General features: G+C 41.7%; 1 protein-coding gene across 1 annotated transcript; it reads right to left on the bottom strand.

Moving 5' to 3' along the window:
• Window positions 1–27,797, bottom strand: cd81a (CD81 molecule a). Its single transcript, XM_012861647.3, has 8 exons — window positions 27,591–27,797; window positions 17,822–17,936; window positions 6,777–6,874; window positions 6,594–6,668; window positions 6,080–6,199; window positions 5,632–5,730; window positions 2,889–2,972; window positions 1–1,688 (listed from the first exon to the last, which is right to left on the bottom strand). The coding sequence occupies exons 1-8, from the start codon at window positions 27,654–27,656 to the stop codon at window positions 1,626–1,628; spliced, it is 720 nt and encodes a 239-aa protein (XP_012717101.1). The 5' UTR covers window positions 27,657–27,797; the 3' UTR covers window positions 1–1,625.

Genomic DNA, 27,797 nt, shown 5'->3' with positions numbered 1-27,797 from the left:
TTAATTGGAAAATACATTTAATCCCCTTTAATCTGGGCAAAACAAAGTCTACAAGGGCAAAAAGGCAGAGACTTGTGGCAGTGGATCCAGAGTGTACTTTGCCAAATATAAAGTATATTTACCTGGAGAAACACAGTGTCCTCATCAAGAGCCCAATCATTTTATTTTTTTAGTTTATTTAAATATGTGGAGAGAGCTTGACGTCCCCCTCAATCGACCCTGCCACTAAATCCCCCTCCTCCCTCACCAGACTTTGTTTGACATACCAGACAAACATATCGCGATACAAAGAGAAAAAAGGCATACATTGTTCTCTACAACCTTCTTTATAAGGATACATTAGAGGTGCATTACACACTTCCACTGTTTACCAGTCTAGGTAGAAGCTGATAACAAGGCAAGGCTTATACATAGGCTGACCCATAGGCTAAGACTAGGTGGGAGGTTATAAAGATGCAGCGAAGGGATGCGCGTTTGCTGACGCGTCAACAGGCAGTGCCGACCTGCAGCTGCATCTGGGAGAGTAAATTTGGACCCAAATAGTGAAACAGAAAGAGATCTGCTGCTTCTTCCCCATCTGGCCCCTGACTAAGACGTGTTAGTGCATGAATGGTGAACTGCAAAGGGCACAGTGGAGGAGGAGGAGGAGGCACACGATGGCACATGAGAGACAGACCTTGACAGCACCAATCAAAGCAATTTTCCCAGACTTCGATTTGAATCTTGCTTTTTTTAAATTCATAATTGGAAATGATTAGTCATGAAGTTATGCAAATGTTGCAGCGGGAGGTGTGATGATCTGTACTCTAGGTTTGTATGAGATGGCGGCTGGAAGCGTTAGAAGTGGCGCTCTAATACTTTAAATTCACTATGGCAGCCAGTAAGGGGGGGAAAAAAGGTCCATTAGTTTAGGCGCAAGAGAAACTTCTTTTTATAGATGAGCGAACAGTTGTAGGAAACCCTGGTGATTGGCGTTACCTGCAGCTTTTTAGAGTAAATAGATTCATGCAGACATAGCACATTAACGTGGATGTTGGGGCGAGGTGTGTTTGGTCTAACTGCTATACTGCGTCGGTAAGGCCAACCAGTGTAGTGTCAGTAACATACAGCCATATCTGACTCAGTCTAAAGCAAGACAGTCGAGCAGAGGTTAGTAAGGAGAAACTACTGGACAGAGACCTTGTATAATACAATATCCATGCTCAGGCAGACATAAAGCATTGTTAACATATATTTATATACAGTTTATACAGAAAAACAGTCAAATAAATCCATAAAACAGAATGTATCAGCATGTTCATAGGCAGGATTGCAGAAAAAAAAATCAAGATAAACAAATAAAAAAAAAATCTTCAAAGAACTACAGCACCTTGACTGGTGATTTTAACCAATGAGTGACAGTGTGATTAAAAAAACAACTACAATTCATTAAAGGATAGGGCCGATTGTATACATATGACACCATCTGTGAATAAAAAAAAACGTGGAACAGTGTAATGAAGTTTAAGGGCAGCATTTTAAACAGCTCACTAAATCCAGCAAGCATTATATGGGATATTTCCATGTAATAAAGAAAGAACAGAGACTGTGACTGATGTGGTCTTCATTCCATCCACTCAGTCTTTTTAGTACACTGGGCTGTTGCGAATCCCGCAGCACAACACCATGCTGAGGATCATCTCAAAGATCTGCAGGGACAAACACAAGCAATGCATTATTTCTCTCTGTGTGGCTGAGCAGACAGGTTTCTAAAAAGCTAATTACCCATTCTTCAATTGCAGCATCTGTGATGACTAACTTGTTTGCAATAAAGGATTAAATGAATACATCTATTGTTTGTGTGGTGTATGGAGTGAACTTGATTGTTGGAAGTAAAGAACACCTTTTGTAAATGGAAATTTGGAAGAAAAAAAATGCAATCCAGAAATTTAAATTTCTTCATCGCAAGAAAGTTTTGAGCGTAACTTCGCTGTTTTGTCAGGTTTTATTTGTTCAACAAAAAAAAGTGATCTTTTATTTAGGTATTTATTTGTTACAGATTTTGTATTTTTTCAAACTGCATTTTATAGATCACATTCTCTTCACGTCTGGTGTGGGCTTTCTTCTGTAGTCAGAAGCCAAGATGCATGTCTATTGGTCTGCAGGGACGTTAGCAACGACATTTTTATTGGTCAATGTGCGTGTTGAGAGTGAGAAGTGAGGAGAATGTAATCTGTAAACTGCAAAACATTAAAATGAAAAAATGCCCATTTTTTTCTTTGAATTTTTTTTAATCCTACAGCAAATAATGTATACATTTATCTTACAGCAAATAAAATATAATACAGCAAAGTCACTCTGAAAACCTTTTTTTTTTATTAAGAAGTTTTGCAATTTTTTTTATTTTTTTCAAATTTCCATTTACAAAATGTGTTCTTTGCTTGCAACAATAATGAAACAAAATTCACTCCATACAAACCTACATTTTCCTCCCTTTTCTGTAACCACCATGATCATGTCATTTTCTGACATCTCAAGCATTAAAATCTATAGCAGGTGGGGCATCAACAGCTAGAATGGTCCATCCAGCTGGCATGCACAGTGTAAACATTTACTATTTGAAACTTTATAGCGTACCAATTGTTGCATCCAAGCATTCTTTGTGTTTGCAATGTTGCACATGCTGATCTGGCAATGAGACTGTAATTTCCTGTACTGTGCAACTCTAGTTGACCTATGTGTGAAGGTTCATGTTGATGTAGTGCAGTATTAAGGGATATTAATGTATTAGTTACTGCATGGCTCCTTCACTCAGTTGCTCAACCCAGTTGGGACCGACAGCACAGTTGAACTGACTTAATGGAAACGACTTCCTGACACATGCTGGACGTGCGTCCTCGTGTTCTCACCATTATGATGGCAACAACCAGCGCGGCGATTCCCACCAGGTAAATCTTATCTGAGAAGAGTTCGTCGATTTTATTGTGGCAGTCCTGCAAAAGAAAAAGAAAAAAATCAGACAGGAGTTACATCCCCAGTACCGTATTCTGGACCCAGACTAAACTAACCGCATGGTTTTACTCTTCTCTACTTGTGATACTAGTCCAGCGAACAATGCTGCAGTCCCTGCCACTAACAAAGGCAGGAACAATGAGACAAAGCCTGCTGGCAGGGTGTTAGCTATGCATTTTCTGCTATGGTTCTGTGTTATAGCTGTGAACTGGAGCGCTTCCTGAGGCTTTCTTAGGCATTTTCCCCCATGCCAGCGGTTTTACTCACTGGTCATGTTGGCTTTGCGGCTGGCAGCCTGTCTGTCCTGATGGGTCAGGCTTAGGCTGTCATAGTTTGAGTTCTGTTTTTAGTTTAGGTACTGTTGGTGTTTGACATCTGTCATTGTTTTAAGTATTTCTGTGCAGTTCATTTGTTTTCTCAGTTCTGTTGGGATCTCGGTACTGATGTTGGCTCTGATTACTTACTCCACACACCTGCTCATCTCCACCCCTGCTGCAATTAGTTCTAACATGCTCCACCTGTATCTACCACTACTTAACCAGCTCCCAGACCCAACATCAGTGCCAGATCCTCTCATGAGCTTACTTGGTGAGTTGTATCCAGTGGTTTTTATCTATCTGTTGATCCTGACCTTATTTTGCTTTGTGGATTCTGAGACAGCTGATTCTTTACCTGTTTTACCCTGCTTGTTGGATTACCTGCTTGTTTTTGTCTTGACCGGACCGGTGTTTTGGATTTTCTGAGTTTTGGCCTTTCTAGGACCTGTGTTTTTGGATTCCATGAGTTTTTCTTTGTTCCTGCCTGTTTTTGGGTTCAGCTCTCTCATGTAGTGACTGGAACTGTTTATTGAGCCTGTCTGTCCCTTTTTCTGCCAGTCTGAGGTTAATAAATCCTCCTTTCATCCACTCCTGTTGTCAGTCTGAATTCTGGGTCCATCTGTCCCCATTCATTACATAGGCGCGTCTCATTTTACATTGACCCATCAGAGTCAGAGAAGATTTGAACCGGCAGCTTTATGCAGATTCTAACCCATAACTGGACCCAACGGCTGAACTCCCATCTGAGCCTCGCTGTACCCAACAGTCTCAGAACAGGAGGCGGGGGCAGAGTTTTTCTCGTATTTCTCTTTTTGGAGAAAGCGTTAGCACAAAGCTGTGTGCTCTAGCTTTCTGCCCTCCTCCTGCTTTGCATCAGAGGCCCAGATATAGCTTGCTCTGAATGCTGCTTCTCATGGTAATCATCTGTTAAATGCACTAGATTGTTTAATGTAGAAAAAGGACATCTTAGAATCATGTTACTTGCAAACAAAAGAACCCAGAAAGTTAGTGGGTTAAACAAACCAAAGCCATAAAACGATGAAAGGGCTTCTTGTATTAGTCCCTGCTGCTTTCATTGAATTGGAAACTTCTTTTTAAACACAGAAACATCTGTTTCAACCCTGAACTGAAGGGGTCGTTTCACTGAGAAAAGACATGAGCTGATTGCGATTGTGTGGCTGTTAATTAGTCATTGCAACATGACATTATGGAGATCAGGCTGTGAAATTAGCTCAAGTCAACATTTAAAGTCTGACATCATCTGATGACTTGGAGAGAAGAAGTTATGATTCAGGCAGAAGCTAGTTGCTTTGGTGTCACAGTAGTCCTTATTCCAATTACCTGCTTTTGGAAAGTGACATTAGTCAACTCTACATTGCAAAAACGGAACTAAAAGTAAGTACAATTTTCTTGAAATTAGTAAATTTGTCCTTGATTTGAGCAGGTACATACAATTATCTGCCAATAGAATGAGTATTTTGACCCCAAAAATAAGATAATTAGATATTTTGCACTTGGAAGAAGATGGAGATGAGTTGTTTGTATTTTAAGTGCAAAAATCTTATTCCACTGGCAGATCATTTAAACTTGCCTAATCAAATCAGTGACAAATACACTTATTTCAAGAAAATTCTACCTACCTTTAGTTCCCTTTTTGCAGCGTATCCCCCATTTCACATTCATGAGTAGTCGGCGCCTCCTGCTGGTCATTTTGCCCCTTTGTCATCATCTAACTCTGCAGTCCTGTTGTAACTGCCAGAGGGATGCCCCCTCTGGATGACTGCAATAAATAAAATCTACCAGGGCTGTGCTCCGATGGCATGGGGGTAGTGAGAACGACACGGAGGCCTTAGTTCCTGACGCAGCTGACCTGGGTTTGATTCTGGCCTGAGGTCCTTTACTTTGTAGAGGACGAGCCAATAGTGGTGTAAGAACTCAGGGAGGTCGCTCAGGGCCTCTTGGCTTAATCATGATCTGTTATCCTTCAAAAGACTTATGATCAGAACCATAATCAGTGGAAACTGTGTAATAAAACGTTTTCAGAAAATTATATACAAATAAATCATTTTGTGTGTACGATTTGTCTCTGGAATCCACAACAATGCCAAACTAAAAGAAAAGACAAACTGACATGCAATGGTTTGAATACAATGGTGTACAGCAGCCTGTTTTTGGAACTGAAGTGTACTGACCTGAAGTCAGAGGGGACAAAAGGGTGAAGCATGGCTACCAAATGGACCAAAGAATTAGCAAAGGGGCAAACTGGTGCTACAGTCATTATATTTCACTCAAACAAACTGCTAATGTCACAGACAGCACTTACAACTCCGATATATTTGTCTGAGCAGACGTCCTGGAAGCCGACTTTAGACGTTATCACTGAGAAAACCGAGGTCATAGTGTCCTTGCCGCAGCACTGAAGCTGAAACATAAAACATCACACAAACAACAATGTTAAAGCCTTTCTTATCAAAGGAGAGGTACAACGCACCAAAGTTGGGCTACAGGTTACAGCGAGCTCAGGAAAACAGCAGAAGAATCTCCTGACACTGGAACATTCCCACAGGTTAGAATCACACTGATCCCTCACAACAAAGAAGCCCAGAGTACGGTCAGATGGTTTCCATAACTGGAACCTATCTGTACTCTACGGTGACATTTCTATTAGAATCACACACAGCATTTGCTTCAAACGGCCCCTTGCTCTACACAGTTCCTCTCTAATGGTTTACTTTAGACCAAACACCCTTTTGAACATGAAATGGTCGTACCGTCTCATGGAAGACCTTGAGCACCTGTCCAACAGCCGTCTTTTTATTCGGGTCAGCGATGTTCTCTGTGAGGGCCTGGTCATAGACAGAGTCATAGAAGCCCTTCATGTCCTTTGAAACCTGAAAAGGAAACCAGATGTTACAAACGGCTGTTCCACCAACATCTTAGAACCTGCGTTAGGCTCTGAGTTTAGCTTCTCATCTTCATCCGATGGACCACAAACTGACAGGGCGAATGGATGGATAAATAATACATTATAAACACAAAGCTGAAAAGTGTTGTACATCCCAATGAGCCCTGTCCAGTCCATCTATCACCAACTATTGAATGAGAATGGTCCAAACCCACCACGGTGTGACCGCCCTCCCAACCTGACAGTCTATGCAGGACCAAAAACCATGAAGTGTACCAAATGTAAGCTGGTTTTGATCTAAGAAAACGTGATACATCTCTAAGGGTATGGATACTTTTGCATGGCGCTGTAGTTTAGTCTTCACGTTTGTCCTCACTTACAGATTCTCTGTGCATGTAACCCCAGATTCCAACGGCAACTTCGCAGGCGAACAGGATGACCAGGCAGACGAAGAACTGCAGCAGAGAGGGAAAAGAAGAGGAAAGAAAAAAATGATATCAGCCTGGAAAATGTACTGAGCTCGGTGGAAGCGCACATCACAACCCACAGAGTCTGTAACTCACAGTTCCCAGCAAGCACTGGGACTCCTGAATGGCACCGTAGCAGCCAAGGAACCCGACCACCATCATCACAGCGCCGACTGCGATCAGAATGTGGACACCTGGACAACACACACAGACAGGCAGACTGAGAAATGCAGCACAGTAACAAAAGCAAAAACTGCTCAAAGCAACAAACTTTGCTCCACTGCAGTAATATGAGATATCCTACAGGGGGCAGCAGTTGGATTCTCTGCCGGTAGGAAAAAGTGAGTCATACCCCTTATTTGCATCCATGCTGTTCCCTCTTTTGCTCCCTCTCCACAGAGCAACCCAGTTACTTTAATACGGATAATAAACAGGCTCTGGGCTTTAGTTTTCCCCTCACACACTCACAGCTCACTCTCCTGTCTGCTCTGAACCGGGTTGAGTTTATCCCACCCGGGAGATTAGCCGGACCCTGGGCAGAATGAAAAGAGAGCTGTCTGCTTGCTATTTAAGTGATGGATCTCCCCTTTAATTGTTATTCCTAAGTAGCGTGCCACACACCATCAGAACATCTCTACCTTTATAAAACATCTAAACAATAAAAAAAGAACGTAAACTGCGTTTGAAAAGAAGTGAGCGTTTTCTCAGCATTATCTGCAGAATTTCAAGAACGAACGGCACATTTTTGTCTTACACCAGGGAGGCCACACAGGGGAAAGAAGGATCAGAGCTGTGCGCCGTGAGGCCTCTCTGGATCGTTCTGACTAAAATGTTCAGGATCGTTCTCTCATCAGCAAACGCGTTCATTGTTTGTTGCAGGGGAACATTTTCTTATCTGCCTGTGAAGAACGGACAACAGAGTACGGTATGTTCTGGAGCGATGCTACGCTGGGTCTGCTGCTGCAGCTCTCCCGGCTTTGTTCAACATGTTCGACTCTTAACACGCACCACTATCAATAACAAGAACCATGACGACCATTTGGAGATAAGACCCAAAAACAGGTTGTGTTTCTGAAGTGCAATAAAATGATTCAGGGTTCTGACGTTTTAGAGATGAGGCATTTGGATTCCACACAAGTCAATATTTAAAGAACTCAGCATAATAAAAAGAGATAAAAGGCCTGTGACTAATAATTCTATACATGTGTTAGTAAAATGATTTGCTGAAATACATTCACTTCCAATTAGTTTAAGTTGACTGAAGAAACTGAACGTTTTCTCCCTTCCTTTAGCTCAAGTTCAGTGAGATTGGATGGAGGGGTTCTCATAGACCGGACCTGGATCCATTCTAACATCTGAATTCAGTCTGTAAGGGTCTGCCTCCAAAGTCCCATCCACTCTGACCAACACCACGGTCCCTGCTGAGGAGAACAGCATGACGCTGCCTCCACCATGCCTACTGCAGGGATGGGCCCTTCCTGTGCTGCTGAACTTTACATACAACGTTGTCCCAGTCAGACAAAGTTATCTGACCAGAGCACCTTCCTCCACGTTTGCTGTGTGCTCCACATGGCTCGCCACAAACTGCAAATAAACTTCTTATGGCTTCTTCCACAAAGTTTAGATTTGTGAATTATTTGACTAATAGTTAACAGATTCTCCCATATAACTTGGGGATCTCTGCAGCTTTTTCACAGAACAGCTGAATTTATGCTGAGGTGCAATGCCACACAGGTGGACCTTTCTACTAAGGTAAATGGCTGCACTGGATTTATTTAAGAGTAAAAGAGTAGAAAGGACTCATCAGAGATGCATGCCAAACTTGTTTTCAGATGTTCATTTGTAAAAAAAATATTGTAAATGATGAATAATAACTACTTTGTGTCGGTCTGTCACAAGGCAACGATGAAAAGAAAAAGCCACTGAGGAATTTTTCAAAAGAAGTAAAACAAATGTTTGAGACGGGATTTAAAAAAATTACAAATTAACAAAAAAAACTTTTTGAAAGTGGGAATAAGTTGCTTAGATTATTCCTGACTGTTACCAGTTTCCACTGCTGTTTCATTTTCATTTAATTGTTTTATATCCTTGAACCTGATGCCCAACAGAGACCAGCTATCCAGGTTGTACCAGAAGGAAACCTTGTCTTTGTTTCATACATATTATTATATGGAAGTAGGGCCGGATGATAATTCAATAACAATATATAGTGAATGATAGACATGTGGTGTGACAGAGGAAAAAAAGGGGCAATAAAAAGCTCAATAGAAGAAGAGTTTTCATTCCTATTGCCTTTCATATAGGTTAATACTAAAGTTATTAAACCCATCCAACCAATCACAAACATCCAGGAATGCTCTGTCACCAAGCTCCGCCCCTCCAAAGAGCTCAGAAAGCACATGTTCTTTTTTTTTTTTTAAACTTACAGCTTTGGTAAGAAGTTGGTTGAATGAAGGGTTGAGTTTGAATTCAGTGTTTGCATGTCAAAAAATAGGTCACTAAGCAACAGCATAAAAAAGCCAGAGCTGCACTTAAATTATATGTTTTGAATTTGTTGTTAATCATGGATGTTGATCAATATGATTTCTATTTTATCAATAACTTGTTTCTATAAACGGCCAGCCCTATATGGAGGGCACTGGGCTGCTCTTTTGTACACAGTTACCAACCAGGATAAACAGAATGCGGCTGAAGCTTGCCAAAATACGCATCAACACTGGGATCAAACCTGATCTGACTGCAAATCTGGAAATTGTAGTAACAAAATAAAAGACAAATGAAAGACTCTCTTGAAAAATGTTGGTAATTCTAACTGACTTCCAAAAGTGAAGGTTTAGTCTGGTTTGTAGACACATAATGAGAAAACTAAGGTTTATTTGTGTCTGTGGTCTATTTAATTGTTTTGCTTTTAAACTGTATTTTCCAAATGTGACATAATAAATGTTTCCACATAAATGCAGTGAAGGTAGCAATGCCTGAATGTCTAGACTGTCTCACAGTCCACAGCCTCCTGATGTCCAAGAAGAACAACAGCGCTGCTCTGACTGATCTACCGCTTGCTTCAGGCGCTCAGGGCAACAGCTCTCCTGCACCATTACTCTTAGCCGTCAGCTCAGACATAATTTAATTCCAGACCACTAACTGGTGCCGTGCTTTGTATATGCCATCTCCCACATCCTCCTCACTCACTGAGCTAGACAAGCACACGTGATTTAGAAATCAATACGTTTGCAAGTGCTCTGTCCATCTTTCATACGACGGCTGTGTACTTACTATTTGGCTAAGGCCGCCTTCATTTGGCATTCAGCCATCCTCTCTGCGTAATGCCTTCTCATTCAGGCTTATGCTCTCAAAGCTCCCATCCACTTAAACGCTTTCCCTCAGATTCTCTTCCATTATGGTCTGTGGGTGCAGCTATTCATCAGCCATTTAGCGTTATGAGAAGAACAACTGATGATCTCTCACTGTTACTGTGCATTAGACGTATTAAGATACAGGTGACTGCCTCTTGAAGCTCATCAAGAGAATGCCAAGAGTGTGCGAAGCAGTGATCAAAGCTAAAGGTGGCTACTTTAAGAACCTAGAATATATTTTCAGTTGTTTCACACTTTTTTGTTAAGTATATAATTCCACATGTGTTAATTCATAGTTTTGATGCCTTCAGTGTGAAGCTACAATTTTCATAGTCATGAAAATAAAGAAAACTCTTTGAATGAGAAGGTGAAAGCCTCAGATCGACTGCTGCTATGCTAGTGCTACCAAACAGAACAGCGGGGCAGGCTATAGAAAACCGGCTTGAGGTCACTTACTGGAGCAAATTCAGGTGTAACATTCAACAAACCCTTCAGCACACAAATCAAACCAGAAGCGCCAGATGACATCAGAGGTCCAGAGAAAGTGAAGAATAAAAGATGCATGCTTCAGATCAGTGGAAAAAGTAGGCTGGCAAACCTGGATGTGTTTTACCAGTTTTACAAGCAAGCAGGAAGGCTCTGTTGCAGCAATGCCTGGCCAACAAGTGCTTTAGCTGCCAAACTGAAAACATTTGAGTCTAGCATCTCTGTTCCACATGTGTTCAGATAAGACGTGCGTTTAGTACGTTCTTAATACTAAACATCGTCTATGTGACTCCCGTGTGTGCACTACAGTTTCACAACTTAAGACTAAATTAACCACATATCAGAGTTACCTCATTTCAATGTCTTTAAACAGAACAAAAGTTTCATAATGGTTACCAACCACTGGGCTTTAGGAAACTAGTGAAATGACAGTTTTTGTCAAAGCTTTTAGACTATACATTTCTACGAGTTGTAGCAGAAACTGGTTCAGTGTAAAACCAAAAAGGGTAAATGACATGAAGAGTTCTGTATGAATGAAAAATGCATTGCAGCTATTTAGGGTGTTCCTCTGTGGGCTGCCAGGTGAGTGTGAGATCCCTCCAGATTGGACCCATCTGTGGGATTTCCCAAAACACGCATCACTCACCCATGCTGGTTTCTTAGGACCTCGTCTGTGGGAGGAAACAGGAAGTTTAACCAAACTTGTGCAAATGTTAGATGTGATCACTTTCTCAGTAAGTGAGGAGTGACACTGTGGAAGTCAGTGACAGTGAAAATGAGTCAAGTGGTGTCACGTCCCAGCAACATCCAGAAGTTCTGCTATTGTCAGGCGAAAGTTGTTAGCGTCAGGATTATTTTAGTAGCTGACTAAACTATCAGCATTTTCAGTAACATTTTTTCATTAGTGTTTATCTAATATACCTCCAATGCTGTGAAAATGTTTCTACTATATCTTATCTGGCTTGTGGTGAGCGAGAGAGATCCAGTGCTGTTATAGGACTTAAAACGCTGAACGAGATTCTGTTTGTTTTACCTTTTCCTCTGCATAGCTGTAAACTGTCCCACTGAAGAGATCCCCACACACACAGACACTTTTGGGCGTGAGATGGATCGAACCAACTCTGAGGCAAAGGGAGTTGAACAAAATGTTTGCAATTATTTATTTCCAAGATTGTTTTTCGATTCCTCGTGAAAAGAAAAGGAATTTAAAAAGGACACTTTGTTAATCTGTCTGACTGCAGGAGAATAATTAGGTTTCTTTAGGTCAGTAAAAGGCAGAGCAAAAGGATAAGTTTGAAAGCCAACTTTTCCAAACTGGGGAGTCACTCCATTGTTCAATTATAATCATGTAATTTTTGGTAAACAAAAGTCAGAATAAAGTCTAACAGTCTGCATTTTGACCAAAAAATCCCAGACATTTTTTTCTCTATGTGCCCTAAAGCCTAAAAGGATTTTGCAACTTGTAGGAAAGTGCTTTTTCAGCTTCTTTGCTGATGAGGAAACGGATGTTATTAGGGGGCAAAACAACTGAACAGGAATTTGAACATGAATTCGACAGAATGGACCAAATTTAATCCTTAGTTCCAGTTACTAACAAGTTGACCAAACTTCTGCTTAGTGCAGTTCTGCTCTGGGAGTTTAAAAATGCATGCGTATTTTCATTAGCTGGGGAGGTGGTCTTTGGTTAATGTTAGGCATTTTAGTTTTTAGTGTGTGTGGGGGGTTCTGAGGGACAAAAGGAGAAAAACAGATGGAGGGAAAAGAGAAGGTGGGAGGGACTAAGGAAAAATGAAGGGACATAAGGCGATTTTAACACTAACTACTACCAGACGGGGAGGTGAGGGGAGCTCCAGCGTGAAAAAACAGGGTGGCGAAAAGAAAAGGGAACTGTCAGAAAAGAGGGGGAGTGCTGTGGTGGGACTGGCCAGGAGGCGGGGCCAAGGGAGGAGGAGAAGAGAGGGGGAGTGAGGAATTTTTTCCTAAACTGATGATTTTTTTTCTCCCCATCTGCGGAAAGAAGGGGAGGCTTTATGTAATGGGCAGGATGCAATCACTGAGGGAAAAAATCACTAAGTGGCTCTTATAAACAACCACAGCTATGCTGCCTTTAATAGCAGCAAAACACTGATTCAAACCAACACCCCTAGCTTTCAGCGTGGTCCACGGGCAGACAGAACAATCCCACATTCCTTCCTCAGATCCCATCACCCTAAAGGCTCCCACCGAACTTTTAGCTTTTTCCTCTTCGTCATCCCGAGGCGGTGACTCATGGATGTGGATGGAGCCGGGAGGAAATGACAGGGAGGCTAACCTAATTTGTGAGAGCTAACTACAAACAGATTCATGTGATTTGCAGTATGTCCACTGTTAGCCCTGGTCACAAGTAGCTGCTGATCTGGGCGAGGCTGGGTCACCCCTCCTCCCCAACCCCAACATCTTTATAAGACACGGTCACCCAGAACCGGCTCAGATCTGCGCAGCATTTACTCCACATGATGCTGGAAACATTCCTTTAACATCAGCCTCCATGTTTGTCGCGTTGCATCTCACCACGTCTCGCTTGTCAACAGCACATTTCTGTTCCAACTGCGTGGCCACGCCTTCAGCCAAGAAGGCAGAGCTGGTGAGTGAGCAAAGCCACTGAACTCCCAGGCTCACAAAAAGATTTCAGGAGGCATTTTCCTTTGCGATATAGTGCCACAAAATGGCAGATGGTGTTCAAGAGAAACGTTACAAAAGGCTATGACGTTAAAACCACAGAGTTAAAGAGGGCCAGGAAAACATTCTCCAAAACCACACCCGAGCCTTGATCCAGGTTTTTAATCTGGTGGGCTCAGGAGAAACAGAATAACTTGTTCTAATCTTTCCGCTTTAACAGATTTTCTGTTCTTGGTTTACAAAACATGGAGCTCAGCAGCTCCCACCAATGGGCGTGTTATTACCTGCTATGGGATGCTTATTATGCCAGAAATGAGTAGTCTCTATCTTCATCCAAGTTAAACTGTTTAAAGGGCAATTCTACCACATATTAAGGTCATGTATGTAATATTCTGAATTTGAAGAGCAAAAAAAACCAAAAAAAAAACAATAATTCTTTGAACGATTCTCACAGTATTCTTACATCTGCAAAGAGAAATAACCTTGGCCATTTTAACTGACCTAAAACAGAAAAGGTTTAGTGTCAGACAGAAAGAAAAATAAAGAGTATTTTTAAACAACGCCTGTAATTATCTGGTTTCAACTGTAAAAGCTGAGCCTTTATCAGGCAAACAAGTGCTTTCTTCCCCCAGGGAGATGCTTCAGCTGAGAGCGACGATGACGACCAGAATCTCTGTGTGGGGGTTGGTTTGTTTTGCCTGACCAGCACTGCCGACAGGGCGGGGAAGACGCGTTGGGCTCAGCTACTCTACGGCGTGGAGACAGCGTCAGGACCAGGTAAATACATCAGGCCAACAGCCTATTAGCAGCCCTATCACAGCACATAGGGTCTGTTTAAATGTACTATGCCATGATCCACCACTGTGTGTTACTGCACTCTGAAGGTTTTCTGGATCAAACAAAAAGCAGTCATTTTGAATAAATTAGAATATGGCTTCCAACAAGGATCATTTGTCAGATTAAAAATACATTTTGAAAAAATCTCTAAGCAAGTATAAACCTACTTTTCATTCAGCTCACATTTCTTTATTACTAAAAAATATTTTTCTTAATTGGTTTGATGTAATTTTCTAATCTTAAATGTCATGTTTTCATTTAATTTACCTTACCAATTATCAAATTGGCTTTTTGATAATATTCACATTTCTTGACTATGATTGTTTTCCCATCCATCCACCTTCTTCCACTTGTGGGAGAGTATGACTGTAATTATACGGAAATACAACAATAGGCCCCCCATGATGTAACATTATTTCCCTTTTACATCCTCCAAAGGATGTTGTAACCTGCGTTTTTTTGTCTTTTGCAATATCCGGCAGAGCAGAGATGTTGGACAGCTTTTTTATATTTATTTATTTTTTCACAAAGTAGGCTGACAGGAAAGGGGGTTTTGAGAGAGGGGGGAAGGCATGTGGTAAAGGACCTCAGGCCGGAATCAAACCTGGGTCAGCCACCACGAGGACTCAGGTCTCCGTATATGAGTCATGCTCACCACCCCTGCTCCATCGGAGCACGCCCCAATGTTGGACCGCTTAAAGCAACATTTTGTAGTAACCCTTTAGTTTCACCCCCTTATAGCTGGTGAGGAGCACAAAGCCCTAAAACTTTCAAACAATTCAACATCTCCAGGACCTGACAATCTCGAGCCTTACATCCTAAAATTAGCGGCCAAATTTTATTGCACCTCCTTTGAACCACCTGTTCAACCTCATTCTAGTTACAAATGAATTTCCACTATTGTGGAAGTCAGCTTTTGTTCTACCACTGTGTAAAGGTGGTAACCCAATGCTTGTGAAAAATTAAAGACTAATTATAAACTTCTGGAATCTCTCATCAGTTTTTAGCTAAAAGAATTTCCATCTGACAATATCTTATCTGATTTTATAGGAAACATAGCACAACCACTGCAGCATTAAAAGTAGTCAATGAAATCACCACACTGGACACTAAACTTCATTGTGCCCTCTGTTCACAGACTTCACTAAAGCTTTTGATACAGTTGACCATTCTCTACCGGAACAAAGACTCACTGCATGTGGACTTCCACTTCAAACGGTTAAATGGTTTCATAACTACCTCTCAGACTGGACTCAATGTGTAAAGGTAGATGGACTCATATCACACAGACTCTATCAATAAAGGACTATAGGATCAGTACTAGGGCCTCTACTATTCATTCTCTTTATCAATAATATAAATCAGAATATCACAAATGGATGCTTACAATTCTATGCTGATGACACAATAACTTTTTGTTCTGCGCCCTTACCCTTACAAGCCATCACTTAGTTATAATTAGCTTTTGATACTACAAGGAATAACCTCCATGATCTAAAACTCATCCAAAATTCAGATAAAACCAAAAATATTGTTGTTCTCAAACACAAGATCCAATTCCCAAAACTCTGCCACAGACCTTTTAGGGTGTTCAAATAGAACCTGTTAGCCATTAGCAATTGGAATCTGAATTAACAATGGACATTTATTTGCATTCCATATTAAATTGCTTGTGAACCGACTTAAAATACAGTTGGGTTTTCTTTTTTTGAATCCAGGATTATCTGTCCTTTGAGGCCAGGAAGAGGCTTGTTTCTACCACATTCATGCCATCGTTGGACTTGGCTGATGGATTGTACATGCACTCATCCGTTCAGAGACTGAGAGCTCTGAGGTTCATCGCTGGCCTCAGAGCTTTTACACATCACTGTGTACTTTATGTTCGTGTTGGTTGGTCTTCTCTGGCATCCTTCAGGCTTCAACTGTACATACTTATAAATGTCGACTTTGTCAGCTTCCTTATTATTTACGAATGCACATCTATCAGAAATACACTGGTTCTTATCATCCTAGCTCTACCAACCTGTTTTTATTGTCAGTTCCAAATGTCTGATCTGAGTTGGGAAAGAAGTGTTTGCTGCTCCTTGTGCTTGAAACATTCTACAAAATGATTTTAAACTAAAGGAGCTGGTCTCCTTACCCCCATTTTTCACATCCACTCTGCTTGGTCCATTCCGTTCACGTATGTTCACACCCGACCTACGGAGCAACTAAGTTGTTATTTTCATCAATGGGAATGGTTCCACATCCTCCGTGACTACTCCAGTTTGTCAAACATCCGGTTTGTCAAAGTTAAATGGTGTAAATAGAGATATTTAACCACAAATGAAATATTTGTTTGCATATTCACAATAAAACTGTTTTATTGAAATATCAGATGCAAACCACTCTTTTTGCACCAAATAAGGAAGCAGAGTTGTCTTATCAACATTCCTGCAAAAGGATTTGCATTCTGCTTGTGACAATGATGTTTGCACATGTTCTCCTCTGGCTCCAGGAAACTTCAGAGCGGAGCTAGCCGGAGCAGCCGTGGATATAGTAGGCTTTGCTTTTCACTGACTCACATAGGTGGAACCGAGGATGAGCAATTGCCCATGAGGAGTCTTTTAAGTGGCAGGGAGGCTGTAACCTCAGCATGTAGCTGTTTTACCTGATTATTTTTATCCATATAGCAAAATGTGCTGCTTCTAAAAAATGTATATTTGTAATTCTCTTTTCAGGATTAAAATTGTGTATTTTTGTATTCTGGCTGAAGGTTGTAACTGATATGTAACCCCGCTGGTCCCTGTCTAAGCCAGGACGCTTTTGTAAAAGAGATTTTTAATCTCAATGAGATTTTTTTCCTGGTTAATCTATTTTGTTGGACCTACCTTGTTTTAACCTTATTTATGCTTTCTTTTACCTCCCTGCGTTTTTTTTATTTTATTTATTTATTTTTTGCTATGTGGTGATTATGATAACCACTTTGGTCACCATTATTGAGGATGTGAAAAGGGATACACAAATAAATGATTGATTGACAATAGTTGTAGGACACTGGTGTTGAGGACTGGACTTTGAAACTGCTGTCCCAGCCTAAACTGGGTGTGTTATAGGAAGCAAAGGTTTGTTTATTATTCGTACCAAACTCTTTATGATCATAGATAGGTCATATGTTATTTGTTGTTGTGAGTCTTGCTTGTTACCTATATTTATCATCTGTAAATGCTTGTAAATACAGACTAATTAAAAAAAGTCTATGAAAAGCTTTGATTTAAGCTTCTTTCTTTTAAAGCTTTGCTGATGTGTCTTTATCTCTGACAGCGACATGTAGCAATGCTGGGAAATAGATTAACTCCTAGGCTTTTTAAAAGTTTAATAAATGATCTTTCCATGGAAAAGCAGCAACATTCATATCAGATTAACAGTATGATTATTAAATGGTGATATTTAAATAGGACTGATTTACCTGATATAGTGGAGTGTGGTTTAAAAAAGAGCCAACCCACACTACAGCAACCAGTGGGTGAGAAGTGGCTTTCGGCGCCATTTCGTCTCATGTGAGAAACACTTTCCTCTGTTGTGATGCTTCACTTCAAAACATGAGAAACCTTTCCATAATTCATATAGAAAATGTTGTGCCGTCTAATTTCCAGCTTCTTCCAGACGGCCTATTTATCAACGTCTGGCTTTTTGTACACTGGGACTCACCAAGGTGGTTTAATGATTTAGACCAGGAACTCGTCATATAATCTTTACTCCAATAGACCCAAAGTCCATAGTCAAGGAGTAAGAGGGATAGAACAGAAATGAAGATGGGATACGTACAGATGTAGAAGGAGGTGGGGGCATGAGCTCCGTTCAGTTCAAGCTCCAGCAGGCTGGTGATCTTGGAGTCGTGTCTCAACCAAAGGGCCACACCCAAGACCACACCTCCAGCAAGCTACAACATACAACACAAGTAGCTTGGTTAATGATTCAGGAAGTGGACTACAGGTAATGAACATTTCAAAATGGACAATCTTGACATTGGTGAAAAGTGCAGAATCTGACACATTGATGACAACGATCCTGATGTCAAGTGGAAAACATGTAAATGACCATGCCCCAGAGGTACCTCCCAGTCACCTTAAAATAGTCTCCATTGGTTCCTAACCAAAGAAAACCACAAGGGAAGTCATGATGAACTTACAATAACTTCACCATCTGTTATTTTTGCAACTAACCCTAAAAGAGTCATGGGAATCTGTACAACAGATCTGACTAAAGCGGTAGTACTCACATTTTGTCTTGACAGTAACACAGAAAAAACAAGAATTAGATATAAAAAAAAGAAACAGCCAAACATCTGTTTCATTTAAAAGAGTAGTGCAAGAATGCTTTTTTATTATTTTTGTCCCTAGTAGAACATTTTATAAAAACAGCATTTAGGTATTCCTTTAGCAGGGTGTTTTTTTCCTGCTAGTTCCAGATAGTTGCACTTTAACTTTTCCAATGAAATAGAAAGTGTGTGCTGACCGTCGTGTTTATAACATGACTGACTGTAGACTGGCAGCTAGTTGATTATTACCTTTTAGAATGCCGCTGGCAGACACGTTGCTCATCAGATTCTTTATAGCTTCATGCTCTCGGCTGTCTCAACAGACCAACAGGTCCCTGAAGCTTCAACCAGCCAGGAACCAGCTGGCTGGTTGGTTATACAGCATCAATCAGACACCACTTACTATGAGGCTTCCCACGGCTGTACCTGATTTAAGTTGCAACTTTTTGATCTGAATTTATTAAGGAAATATGGTGGCATCAAACATGAAGACCCCCTGGCCTACTACTCCGTTCCCTGGCTTCCATCTTCAAGCCCACTGCATCAAACACATTGTCCTCTGTCCAGCTGTTGGCCATGCAGTTCCTCCCGGATAACACGATGGCTATCATTTTTGGAATTCACCATCGTTTTAGTATCCCATAAAGATACAAAAACCACAGGGTGCAACAGGCCAAGAAGATAAAAAAGGAGCAAGAGTCTTTTTATGCTCTCCATATTACTACTAAAAAGTGTACTTGAGGTAGTAGGTACTGTATTCAGATGATTTAAAAATAAATTATTTCTTGTTCAACAACATGGTTTTACTGGAAAATGTCCTCTGGTTACACATCCAGTACAAGTGTAACCAGATTGTTAATGACTTCACTAGAACATCTTCAAACAACAATATCAGCAAATATATATATATAGCATAAGGGTGAATGTGTTGCTTTCATATAAATAATTGTTGTCCAAGTCTTCGTGATGTTGATACAGCGATGACAATAAATGTGGAATACTTTGTGTTTTACAAAAGGGAACAATAAATCAAACTGATAAAAATGTAAGCTGAAATTCTAGGAATTCTTGTAAATGTCATTTAATTGTTTTGGACTCACTTTAGCAAAAAAAAAAAAAAAAAATGCATGAAGGACATTTCTATTTAATCTTTGGGAAGAAATAACTGAAGAAGCAGCTAGAACAGTCCTCTTACCACACCACAGGGCTACTGAGATGTAAAGATTAAACATAGAAGTCGTCACTAATGCTCCAACTGTTAACACAACTGTGTGATGCAGAAAAATATACTTTGGATTCACTCTGTTCAGTTTTGGTAGAACTCGTCAATAGGAACAGAAAGATTTCTCCTTGGACAGCATGGGAGGCTGCGAAACATCTCCCATGCTGTACTTGTACGGTAGAAGTGAGCAGAGATGCCGACAGAGACGAGTTTTGTCTGCCAGAGAGGATGATAAAACCAAGGAGCAGAATCTTTCCTTTTTTATGGCAAGCCAACTGCTGTTTCTGAGAATAGAGTTGAACCAAAACAGAATTCCCCTCCCCGTCCGTCCTCCGTCTCTGTTACTGAGGTCCATTCCACGGCTCCTTCAAGTTACTGCCTAGCAACCAAATAAACAGCATTACTGCAGAAGTGCAACACACACACACACACACACACACACACACACACACACACTCAGGGCTGGGCCAGGATCTTTTAATGGTCTGTTTGCACAACCGCTTTGAAAGTTGAGGCATTTGCTTTCATTCCTCCACTCCATACATGCTGGTTACCCCCCAAAAAAACTGAATAGTTTACTGGTGTCGCAGATGATTGTAAAATAAATGCTTCTGTCAGAAGAGAAACTGTAGGGAGATCCCCTTTAATGTCTTCTGAGAAGGCCAGTCATAGTGGGATTCACCCTACTGGTTGTGCTGTGTGAGCAGATTAGGGATCATTACTAGAAATTACATTAAATCTAGATCTGTGACAGGACAGAGAGCAGCATGGGACAGCTGAAACCTTTCTACCCAAATAAAGGGGAAGTCGAGTTCCCAAATTAGTTCTGCCGAGCAGACAGGGACTCACAAGCCAGACAGGCCGCTCTGCTTTCCAATTAGAAAGTAAAAGGTAGTTATTGGCAAGTTTACAACCCTGTAAACAAATAAGGTATACAGGCAGACAATTTTTATTGGGATTCAAAAGCAGTGAAGGTGAAGACTCAAGAGGTTAGATTAAAACTACCAGTCATGATTCAGAAACATTTATGTCAAAAATTCTTATCTACATTTTAATTTCCCAATATACCAAGTACAAATGCTCGTCCTTAGCTTCTACCACACTGCTTTTCAGGTCACCCCAAATTAAACATACAGGCTGATTATCATGAACTGGCAGTTATGGATGATGTCATATGGCTTTAAAGGAACAAGTTGTAAAGTTGCACTTTCTTTGAGTTGTTTTCTGATAAAGTGAAGCGAAGCAGCACAAAGGATGACAGATTAAGCTAGACTTAACTTAACCTGACATAGCCTGGCCAGCTGACTGACTTACACCAGCTTGTCGGTCTGGACTGTCTCAGACTCTCCAGTCTAAAACTCGCTTTACCCACAATACACCAGCGCTTTTCTGTAACCATAACAGTTAAGATGGCAGCTGCAACGGAGGGACGTTTTAATGATGGCCTTTATTATGTCCTGATTGAGCTGGACATATCTTTAACAACTCAACAACTGACTGCTTTAATAGCTAAAACAGAGCGCGTTGCTTGGAGTTTGCAGGCTGCCTGAAATTAAGCTTCCATGGCTTTTTGTGACTTTGTGGTGTAAGGTTGGGACGGAAGCTGTAGTAATACTTACTGTACTGTCTCTGTGTCATGGTTCAGCTATTAAAAGACAAACACGTTTTCTGTTCTACCAAAGAACTTCTCACAGTTCTTGTGGCGATGGTATATTTTCTGTTGCTGTTAGCAAATTTTGGCTTGCTGTATTGGTGCTAGTTCCCCATCCCAACCTCAACCATTAGCTTGAGTCAGCAAGTTTGTTTGCTGTCAGGATATTAACCCCTGAACAGGGCGGATTTCATCCAACATGTAGATCTATTTGTTTTTTTTTTACACTTTTTTATACCACAGTAATAGTTTTAGAAGACACATGGTCCTTACAGTTAAGACCAAAAAATATGATTAATTACATTATGACATTATTTTAACTTCCTCACTTCTCTAAACAACACCGCCATCAGCGGTGTTGTTTAGAGAAATAGATCATTTAAAAGTGTCAATCCCTGTTTATCAAAAAAGTAGTAATAATGTTAATATCCTTTAATATCCTTTCAGTAAGTGTTTACCTTTGATTAAGCCGTGCAATTATTATTTTTTATTATAATTGCTTATGTTTATTGTGCCACTGTGTGCTCACTGGTTAGTTTAATTTAGAACTGATCTCAACGGGGGAGCTCAGACCGCCAGAATGTTATTGAGCGGCATTAGCGCTAACATTTAAACAGCTAGCGTTAGCTTATGTTGTCTGGGAGGAGGATAATTACTTCAGTGTTGCAGATACAGGAGCTTAACCAACCATTTTACACTTCTCTCACACATCATTATCGCAGAGTAAGCATTGCCAGCGTGTGCCATCGTTCATTTGTTTCAATTATTGTTCAAAAATGGTTCGGCATAAATAGGCTAGCACTCTAAAAACAAAGCTTTTTCAAACAGTGAACCTGCTCTACAGGCTTATTCACACAGGCTCCATCATTTGTGTGTTTGCTCTCCATTGCAAATAGAAGCTATTCTAATCAGTGCTGTCATTCACACTGGCTCCATGGGAGCGGCATGGCGGAGAGCCCGCCTCCGTCGTCCGTCAGAGGTACAGATCGAGTCTATTTTTGACAGGTGACGGAGCACACATTCGTCACGTTTTAAAGCCCTGATCGAGCCCAACAGGAAGTCAGACAGGGAAAAAGTAAAGAACATATGGTACTTTTCAAAGTAAGAGACAAGCAATCCATTGAAGTATAAACATTACATCAGAAGTGGAGACATGAGAGCATCTGCAGTTAATTCACAACACAGATCGTTGGTCAAACTGGGAAAGTTCACTTTTGTTTATATGCAGCTGTATTCATGGCTGTTAGTGCGAGAACACTCCACTTCCTGTGTAAACATGCTACTCCCCCATCAACTCATGCTCTCCCAAGTCCCGTTGCCTCTATTGTCGACAGATGCATGAACGGATTTTAAAGGCAACAGATGACGAAGCGGACAAAGTCAGTGTGAATGAGCCGTAAATCCACTGGCCGTGCATTTCTTCTTAACTCCCACTTAGTTTGGGTTTCTTTGGGGGTTTTTTGTCCCAGCAATCTTTTGGGACCGAAAAGGCTTCTTTCTGACATATGTACCAAGCCGACCCAACTTGTTCAGCCTGCAGCGTTCAGCACTTTGACACCAACAGGTGCAAGGGTCACCTGCAGGTCCAGGGACAAAATTCATGGGATCCTAAAGACTCGTCTGAATCCACTCAAGGGTTCAATACCGGACCAACTGCCAATTTGTTTCTGAGTTTGTACCGAGTTAAAAAGATGCCAGTGGGACGTCATTAGAGCTGACTGGAGATTACTTTTGCAGTTAATCGGCACAGATAACAATAAGGCCATTCTACCAGTTCTGACTGGTAGAATGGTAAAAAGGCAGCTCAGAATCTAACTGTAACGATTTCAACATGTAGGTATGTCCTTTGAATTTCCCATGCAGTTACATGTTTAAAAACTGGGGAGAAAGTAGATTGTTTTAATGAGATGTACAACTCCAAGTAGATGAATGTTGTGAGCTTCATAATAAACATTAATTTTTACTATTTACGTCTCCAACATACTAAGAAACATTCAACAGTAAAGATTTTATCACTTAATGATAATTACAATTCTTCTCACAGCTTAGACAGATGTGCAGGTATTCCTGATAGCAAAATGATGACCCAGATTAAATGTTCTTTGGTCGTAGGCTACGTTCACACCGCAGCCTGAAGTGACCCAGTTCCGATTTTTTTGCCCATGTGCGACCTGGATCTGATCTTTTCATGACAGTCTGAACAACACAGATCGGATTTTTTCAAATGCGACCCAGGTCGCTTGGATATGTGGTCCTGAATCCGATACGTATCTGATCTTTTCAAATGCGACCTGTGTCTGTACGCCCGGGTCGCATTTATCCGACCTGTACGTCATTGATACTTGACAAACGTCACTAACGGTGGACCTGGCTAAGCCAAAGAGGTTGGCTAAAAAAAAAAAAAATGATTGGCTATTGCGCGGTAACAAATACCTGTTGCAAGTCCATACAGCCCCACAGTAACGTGTTTACTCGCTGCTATGGCCGCTGAAGATGTGTGTTTTTACGTGAGAGCGCTAAAGAGATCCGTTCAGACGCACATAAAGGTTGCCTTTGTCATTCGAAAATTATGAATGAAGTCCGTATCAGTAAAGCCGCTCACGTCTATAATATTTGTCTATCCTCCTTTTAGATCTACTGAAAAAAATTGCGTTGGTAATGTGCTGGCTCCGGTTGGAGAATAACGTAAATAACGCAAGATACGCTGCAGCATTACAATCCATGTTTACTTCTGCAAACAATGAGCACGCTTTGCTACCTATGACGTCATTGCGTCCTCTACTGCGCATGCGGGACACTTAGGTGTATAAATTCAGTTCACACAGGAGATCACATACAAGTTGCATATATTTGGAAATGTGAACGGACACGCAAAAAAATCAGATTTCACAAAAAAATTGGAATTGAGCATCAAGGCCTGCAGTATGAACGTAGCCTTAGTCTTCCAGCATTTTACCATTCACAGCACATTGCCCAGGGTGACACAAGCCCACTACCCGTAACCTCTACTTCCTCAGCCACGCCTTTTATCATGCAGAGACATGCTGTTTAACATTGAGAAGCAGATCAACTTCTGGTGAAGATCTGTTCTAGATGTGGCAGAGTATGTCGCTCTAGATTGTCTGATTACAAAGAGAAAGTTCAAATGTGCTGTGACAGAAAAGGAGAGTTACTTTTTTCTGTTGTCACACATAAGAAGTGAAGGAGGAAAGCGGGACTGAGCAACAGTGAAAAGGAAAAGAATAAAGTCTAATTTCTTCCAAGTTTCTATAATTGTCGGAAAGCACGGCTTAGGTTTCCCCACCGACTCCCCCACTACAGTCTATTTCTGCCAGCTGCAGAAGTGGGATCTAGAATGTTGAGCATGCTGGGGGTTGGGGTCCTGTTTGCTGTTCCCGTAAGTCTCCTACAAGACCACACAAACCCTCACTACAACTACACACCACCACCAATGCCCTATAAAACACAGTTGTTATGCTCTTATCATTTCTTTAATGGGAATGATGACATAAGCACATTTCCTTCAGCCTAAGATAAACTGATGCTTTTTAGACATTACTACTATGCCTGCTCTCTAGTTTTAAAAGGTTCTGAGTCTTTTTCTGTTCTTTATTTTAAACGCTGGCCAACTACAAAGCCTACGGTGAGGAGAGGTTATCTGCTAAACTATAAGAGGGTGTTACGGTCAGGTTGAACTAAAAAAGGCAGACAGAACGCAGACTCCATGGCGTTGAGCTCATGGCTCTGTGGGGGCCTGGCCATCTGTTGTTAAGACTCAGACCTCTTCCTGGAGCTGGGGAGAATACTTTATTACTTCGATGCTGCGCAGTGGACTTGAGGGCTAAGGCTGACTCACATTCTGAATATGTAGCTCAATGTGTGAGGCATCATCTGGCTACGGGAACCTCAGAAAAAGCCGCTCTTCCTGCTTGTCATTACCCCAGTTAAACACAATAATATCTCTGTGCTGGAGCTCTGCATCAAGCATTTGAACTGGAACGATCACAAACTCTGTTTAGCAGCAAACAGGTGGTCCGCTGACTCCACTTGCCCTGCGAGAAAAGCAGTGGAGTGACTGGCATGCAACATGTTATGCTGCAACGCCCCACCCCCACCTGTTGCTGTGGAGTGCTAGTCAGCTGAGAAAGGCTCAAGGTTTCTTCTTTTCATTTTAACATCATCAATCGTAATCAATTCAGCTTTTTGGAAATATTTCCTGTCAGAATAACACCCATCGGTCTCATGTAGGTAATTCTGTTTGTAGACTACAGATAGCAAATTCTAACATGGTTGCTAGTAGGCAAAACCAATTCAGTTATATTATATGATTTCTTTTTAAAATATAAATATATTTGTCTTAGTATTATGACACCATAGAACAGTAGTACTGTGAGTATAAGCTATCACACTGTGCCTAGACCTCACGAGACACTTTCACAACTCTCAACACTGACCTCATGCACAGTTGGAAAAACATGTGAACTCATGCACTAAAGAAAAAATAAATACTGAGTTATTTGTGTCAAAGATAAAGCCCAATTTGGACATAATATGGTACAAATGCAGCCCAGTGACTGGTGTGTCCATGACTTGTTTTTGAATGAACTGGCACTGTAGCATTGGCCATCATACAGTGTGTGTTAATGCCACAGAGTTGAGGGATGTTTTAGAGGCAGGAGTTACCAACAGAGGTTTAAAGACAGGGGTGCAGGTGACCAAACACAGACGATGCCCTGTAAACGCGTTAAACACCATTAGCACCACTCAACGGCGTTTGACACACAGCAGCAAACTCTACAAAGTGCTGGTAATGCTGTACATGTGTAAAATGCTAAATGCACGGACCGGCTGACGTATTAGCCTACCCTTTACCTTTAAGGCTATCTTTTTGTTTGCACCTAAAACATGTAATAAGTTTGTAATGTAAAGGTAATCCATGAAAACTGGAGTGGTAAAGCGAAAAAACGCTTTAATTTGCATTCACTGGAAAGCGATACGTTGAAGACTTTGTCCCAAGAGCCAGCTTCTTCAGCCGAGGATCAGAACGCCAAGGTCCCCGCCCTCGACTGCCGCCCATCCAGGGAGGGGGGGAGCCGCTGCTCCTCCACGTCGAGAGGAGCCAGTTGAGGTGGCTCGGGCATCTGGTCAGGATGCCTCCTGGACGCCTCCCTGGTGAGGTGTTCCAGGCACGTCCCACCAGGAGGAGGCCCAGGGGAAGACCCAGGACACGCTGGAGGGACTATGTCTCCCGGCTGGCCTGGGAACACCTTGGGATTCCCCCAGAGGAGCTGGCCCAAGTGGCTGGGGAGAGGGACGTCTGGGCCTCCCTACTGAAGCTGCTACCCCCACGACCCGACCCCGGATAAGAGGAAGAGGATGGATGGATGATTTTGTCCTGGTAAATAATCTTGCATGAATGCACTGATTCTCCTGCATTACCTGCTGTTTGCATAGAGACGCTAGACTGACATGAACTGAAAAAAATAACCAGGCCACTCTGCTTGTATCTTCTGCGGGGGCTTTAATAACGCCTTGACCAGCTGCCAGAAACGGACTTCATGTACAATAAGCCATTGTCCCAAAAAGAAAAGAAAAAAAAACAATAGTTTAACAATCGGTTGTCCCACTTTTAGACTGAGCCACTCATTCCAACTCAGAGAGCAAGATGACAGCAGTCTAAAGTCTAAAACTGAGCAGAAAAATGGCGACGGTAAAGTGCCAAGTGAGAAGGGAGGGTGTTGGTGAGATGGGTGAAAATGGCCAACCCTCAGATGTTTCCATGATTCACTTACCCAGCAGCAGCACAGAGCTTTGACTCACCAAATGGAAACCACCATGTCCCCCCTACACACACACACACACACACACACACACACACACACACACACACACACACACACACACACACACACACACACTTTGGGCGGAGGATGGAATCCAAACAAAGCTTTTCTCCAGAGCCAGCAGGACGTGGAACCTCGAGAAGCCTTTGACGCGTTCTCGACCGACCAAGACAAAGACAATGTGGGGAGTCGGTTCGGTTCGGTTCGGTTCGGGTCTGCAGACGTTATTTACATGGGTCCAGTCAGAGGTCCAATTAGTCCTGCCTTTAGACACTGTCCCACAGAGAGCATGCGCGCCTCGGCAAATTAAACCAACATGCGGCTCTTTCAACGGAATGCATTTAGTCTAATTAAACAACACAGACACGCGTCGATTAAAAATAAGAGACATAAGAGTGAGATAAGAGTTGGTAGCTCTGAGTTTAAACATATGGGCGAGACGAGGAGGGGCAGCGGATAGTGAAGCCCAGTGGTTGTCATTTGTAACGGACTGGCAACCGAGACCAACCTAGAGGCGAGCAGACGCGGCGGCCCTGGCTCTCAGTAAGCAGGTCACCTACCCAGAAGATGAAATTGAAGAAAAACAGCAGGTACTTGATGCACTTGGTGCAGCCTTCGACTCCCATGGCGGTCCGGTAAGACGGGGGATTCACGACGGAGCTGGTGAAACGGCAAAGTATGCTCGAATAACGGGCTGGAGATCAACTGGAAAGCCCAGACTGGATTTAGACTCGTGGAGGGAGGCGAGGCAACACCCAGCTCCTCCT

This window comes from Fundulus heteroclitus, chromosome 4 (genome assembly GCF_011125445.2).
Source record: "Fundulus heteroclitus isolate FHET01 chromosome 4, MU-UCD_Fhet_4.1, whole genome shotgun sequence".
NCBI lineage: Eukaryota > Metazoa > Chordata > Actinopteri > Cyprinodontiformes > Fundulidae > Fundulus > Fundulus heteroclitus.
This window is presented reverse-complemented; position numbering and strand designations above follow the sequence as displayed.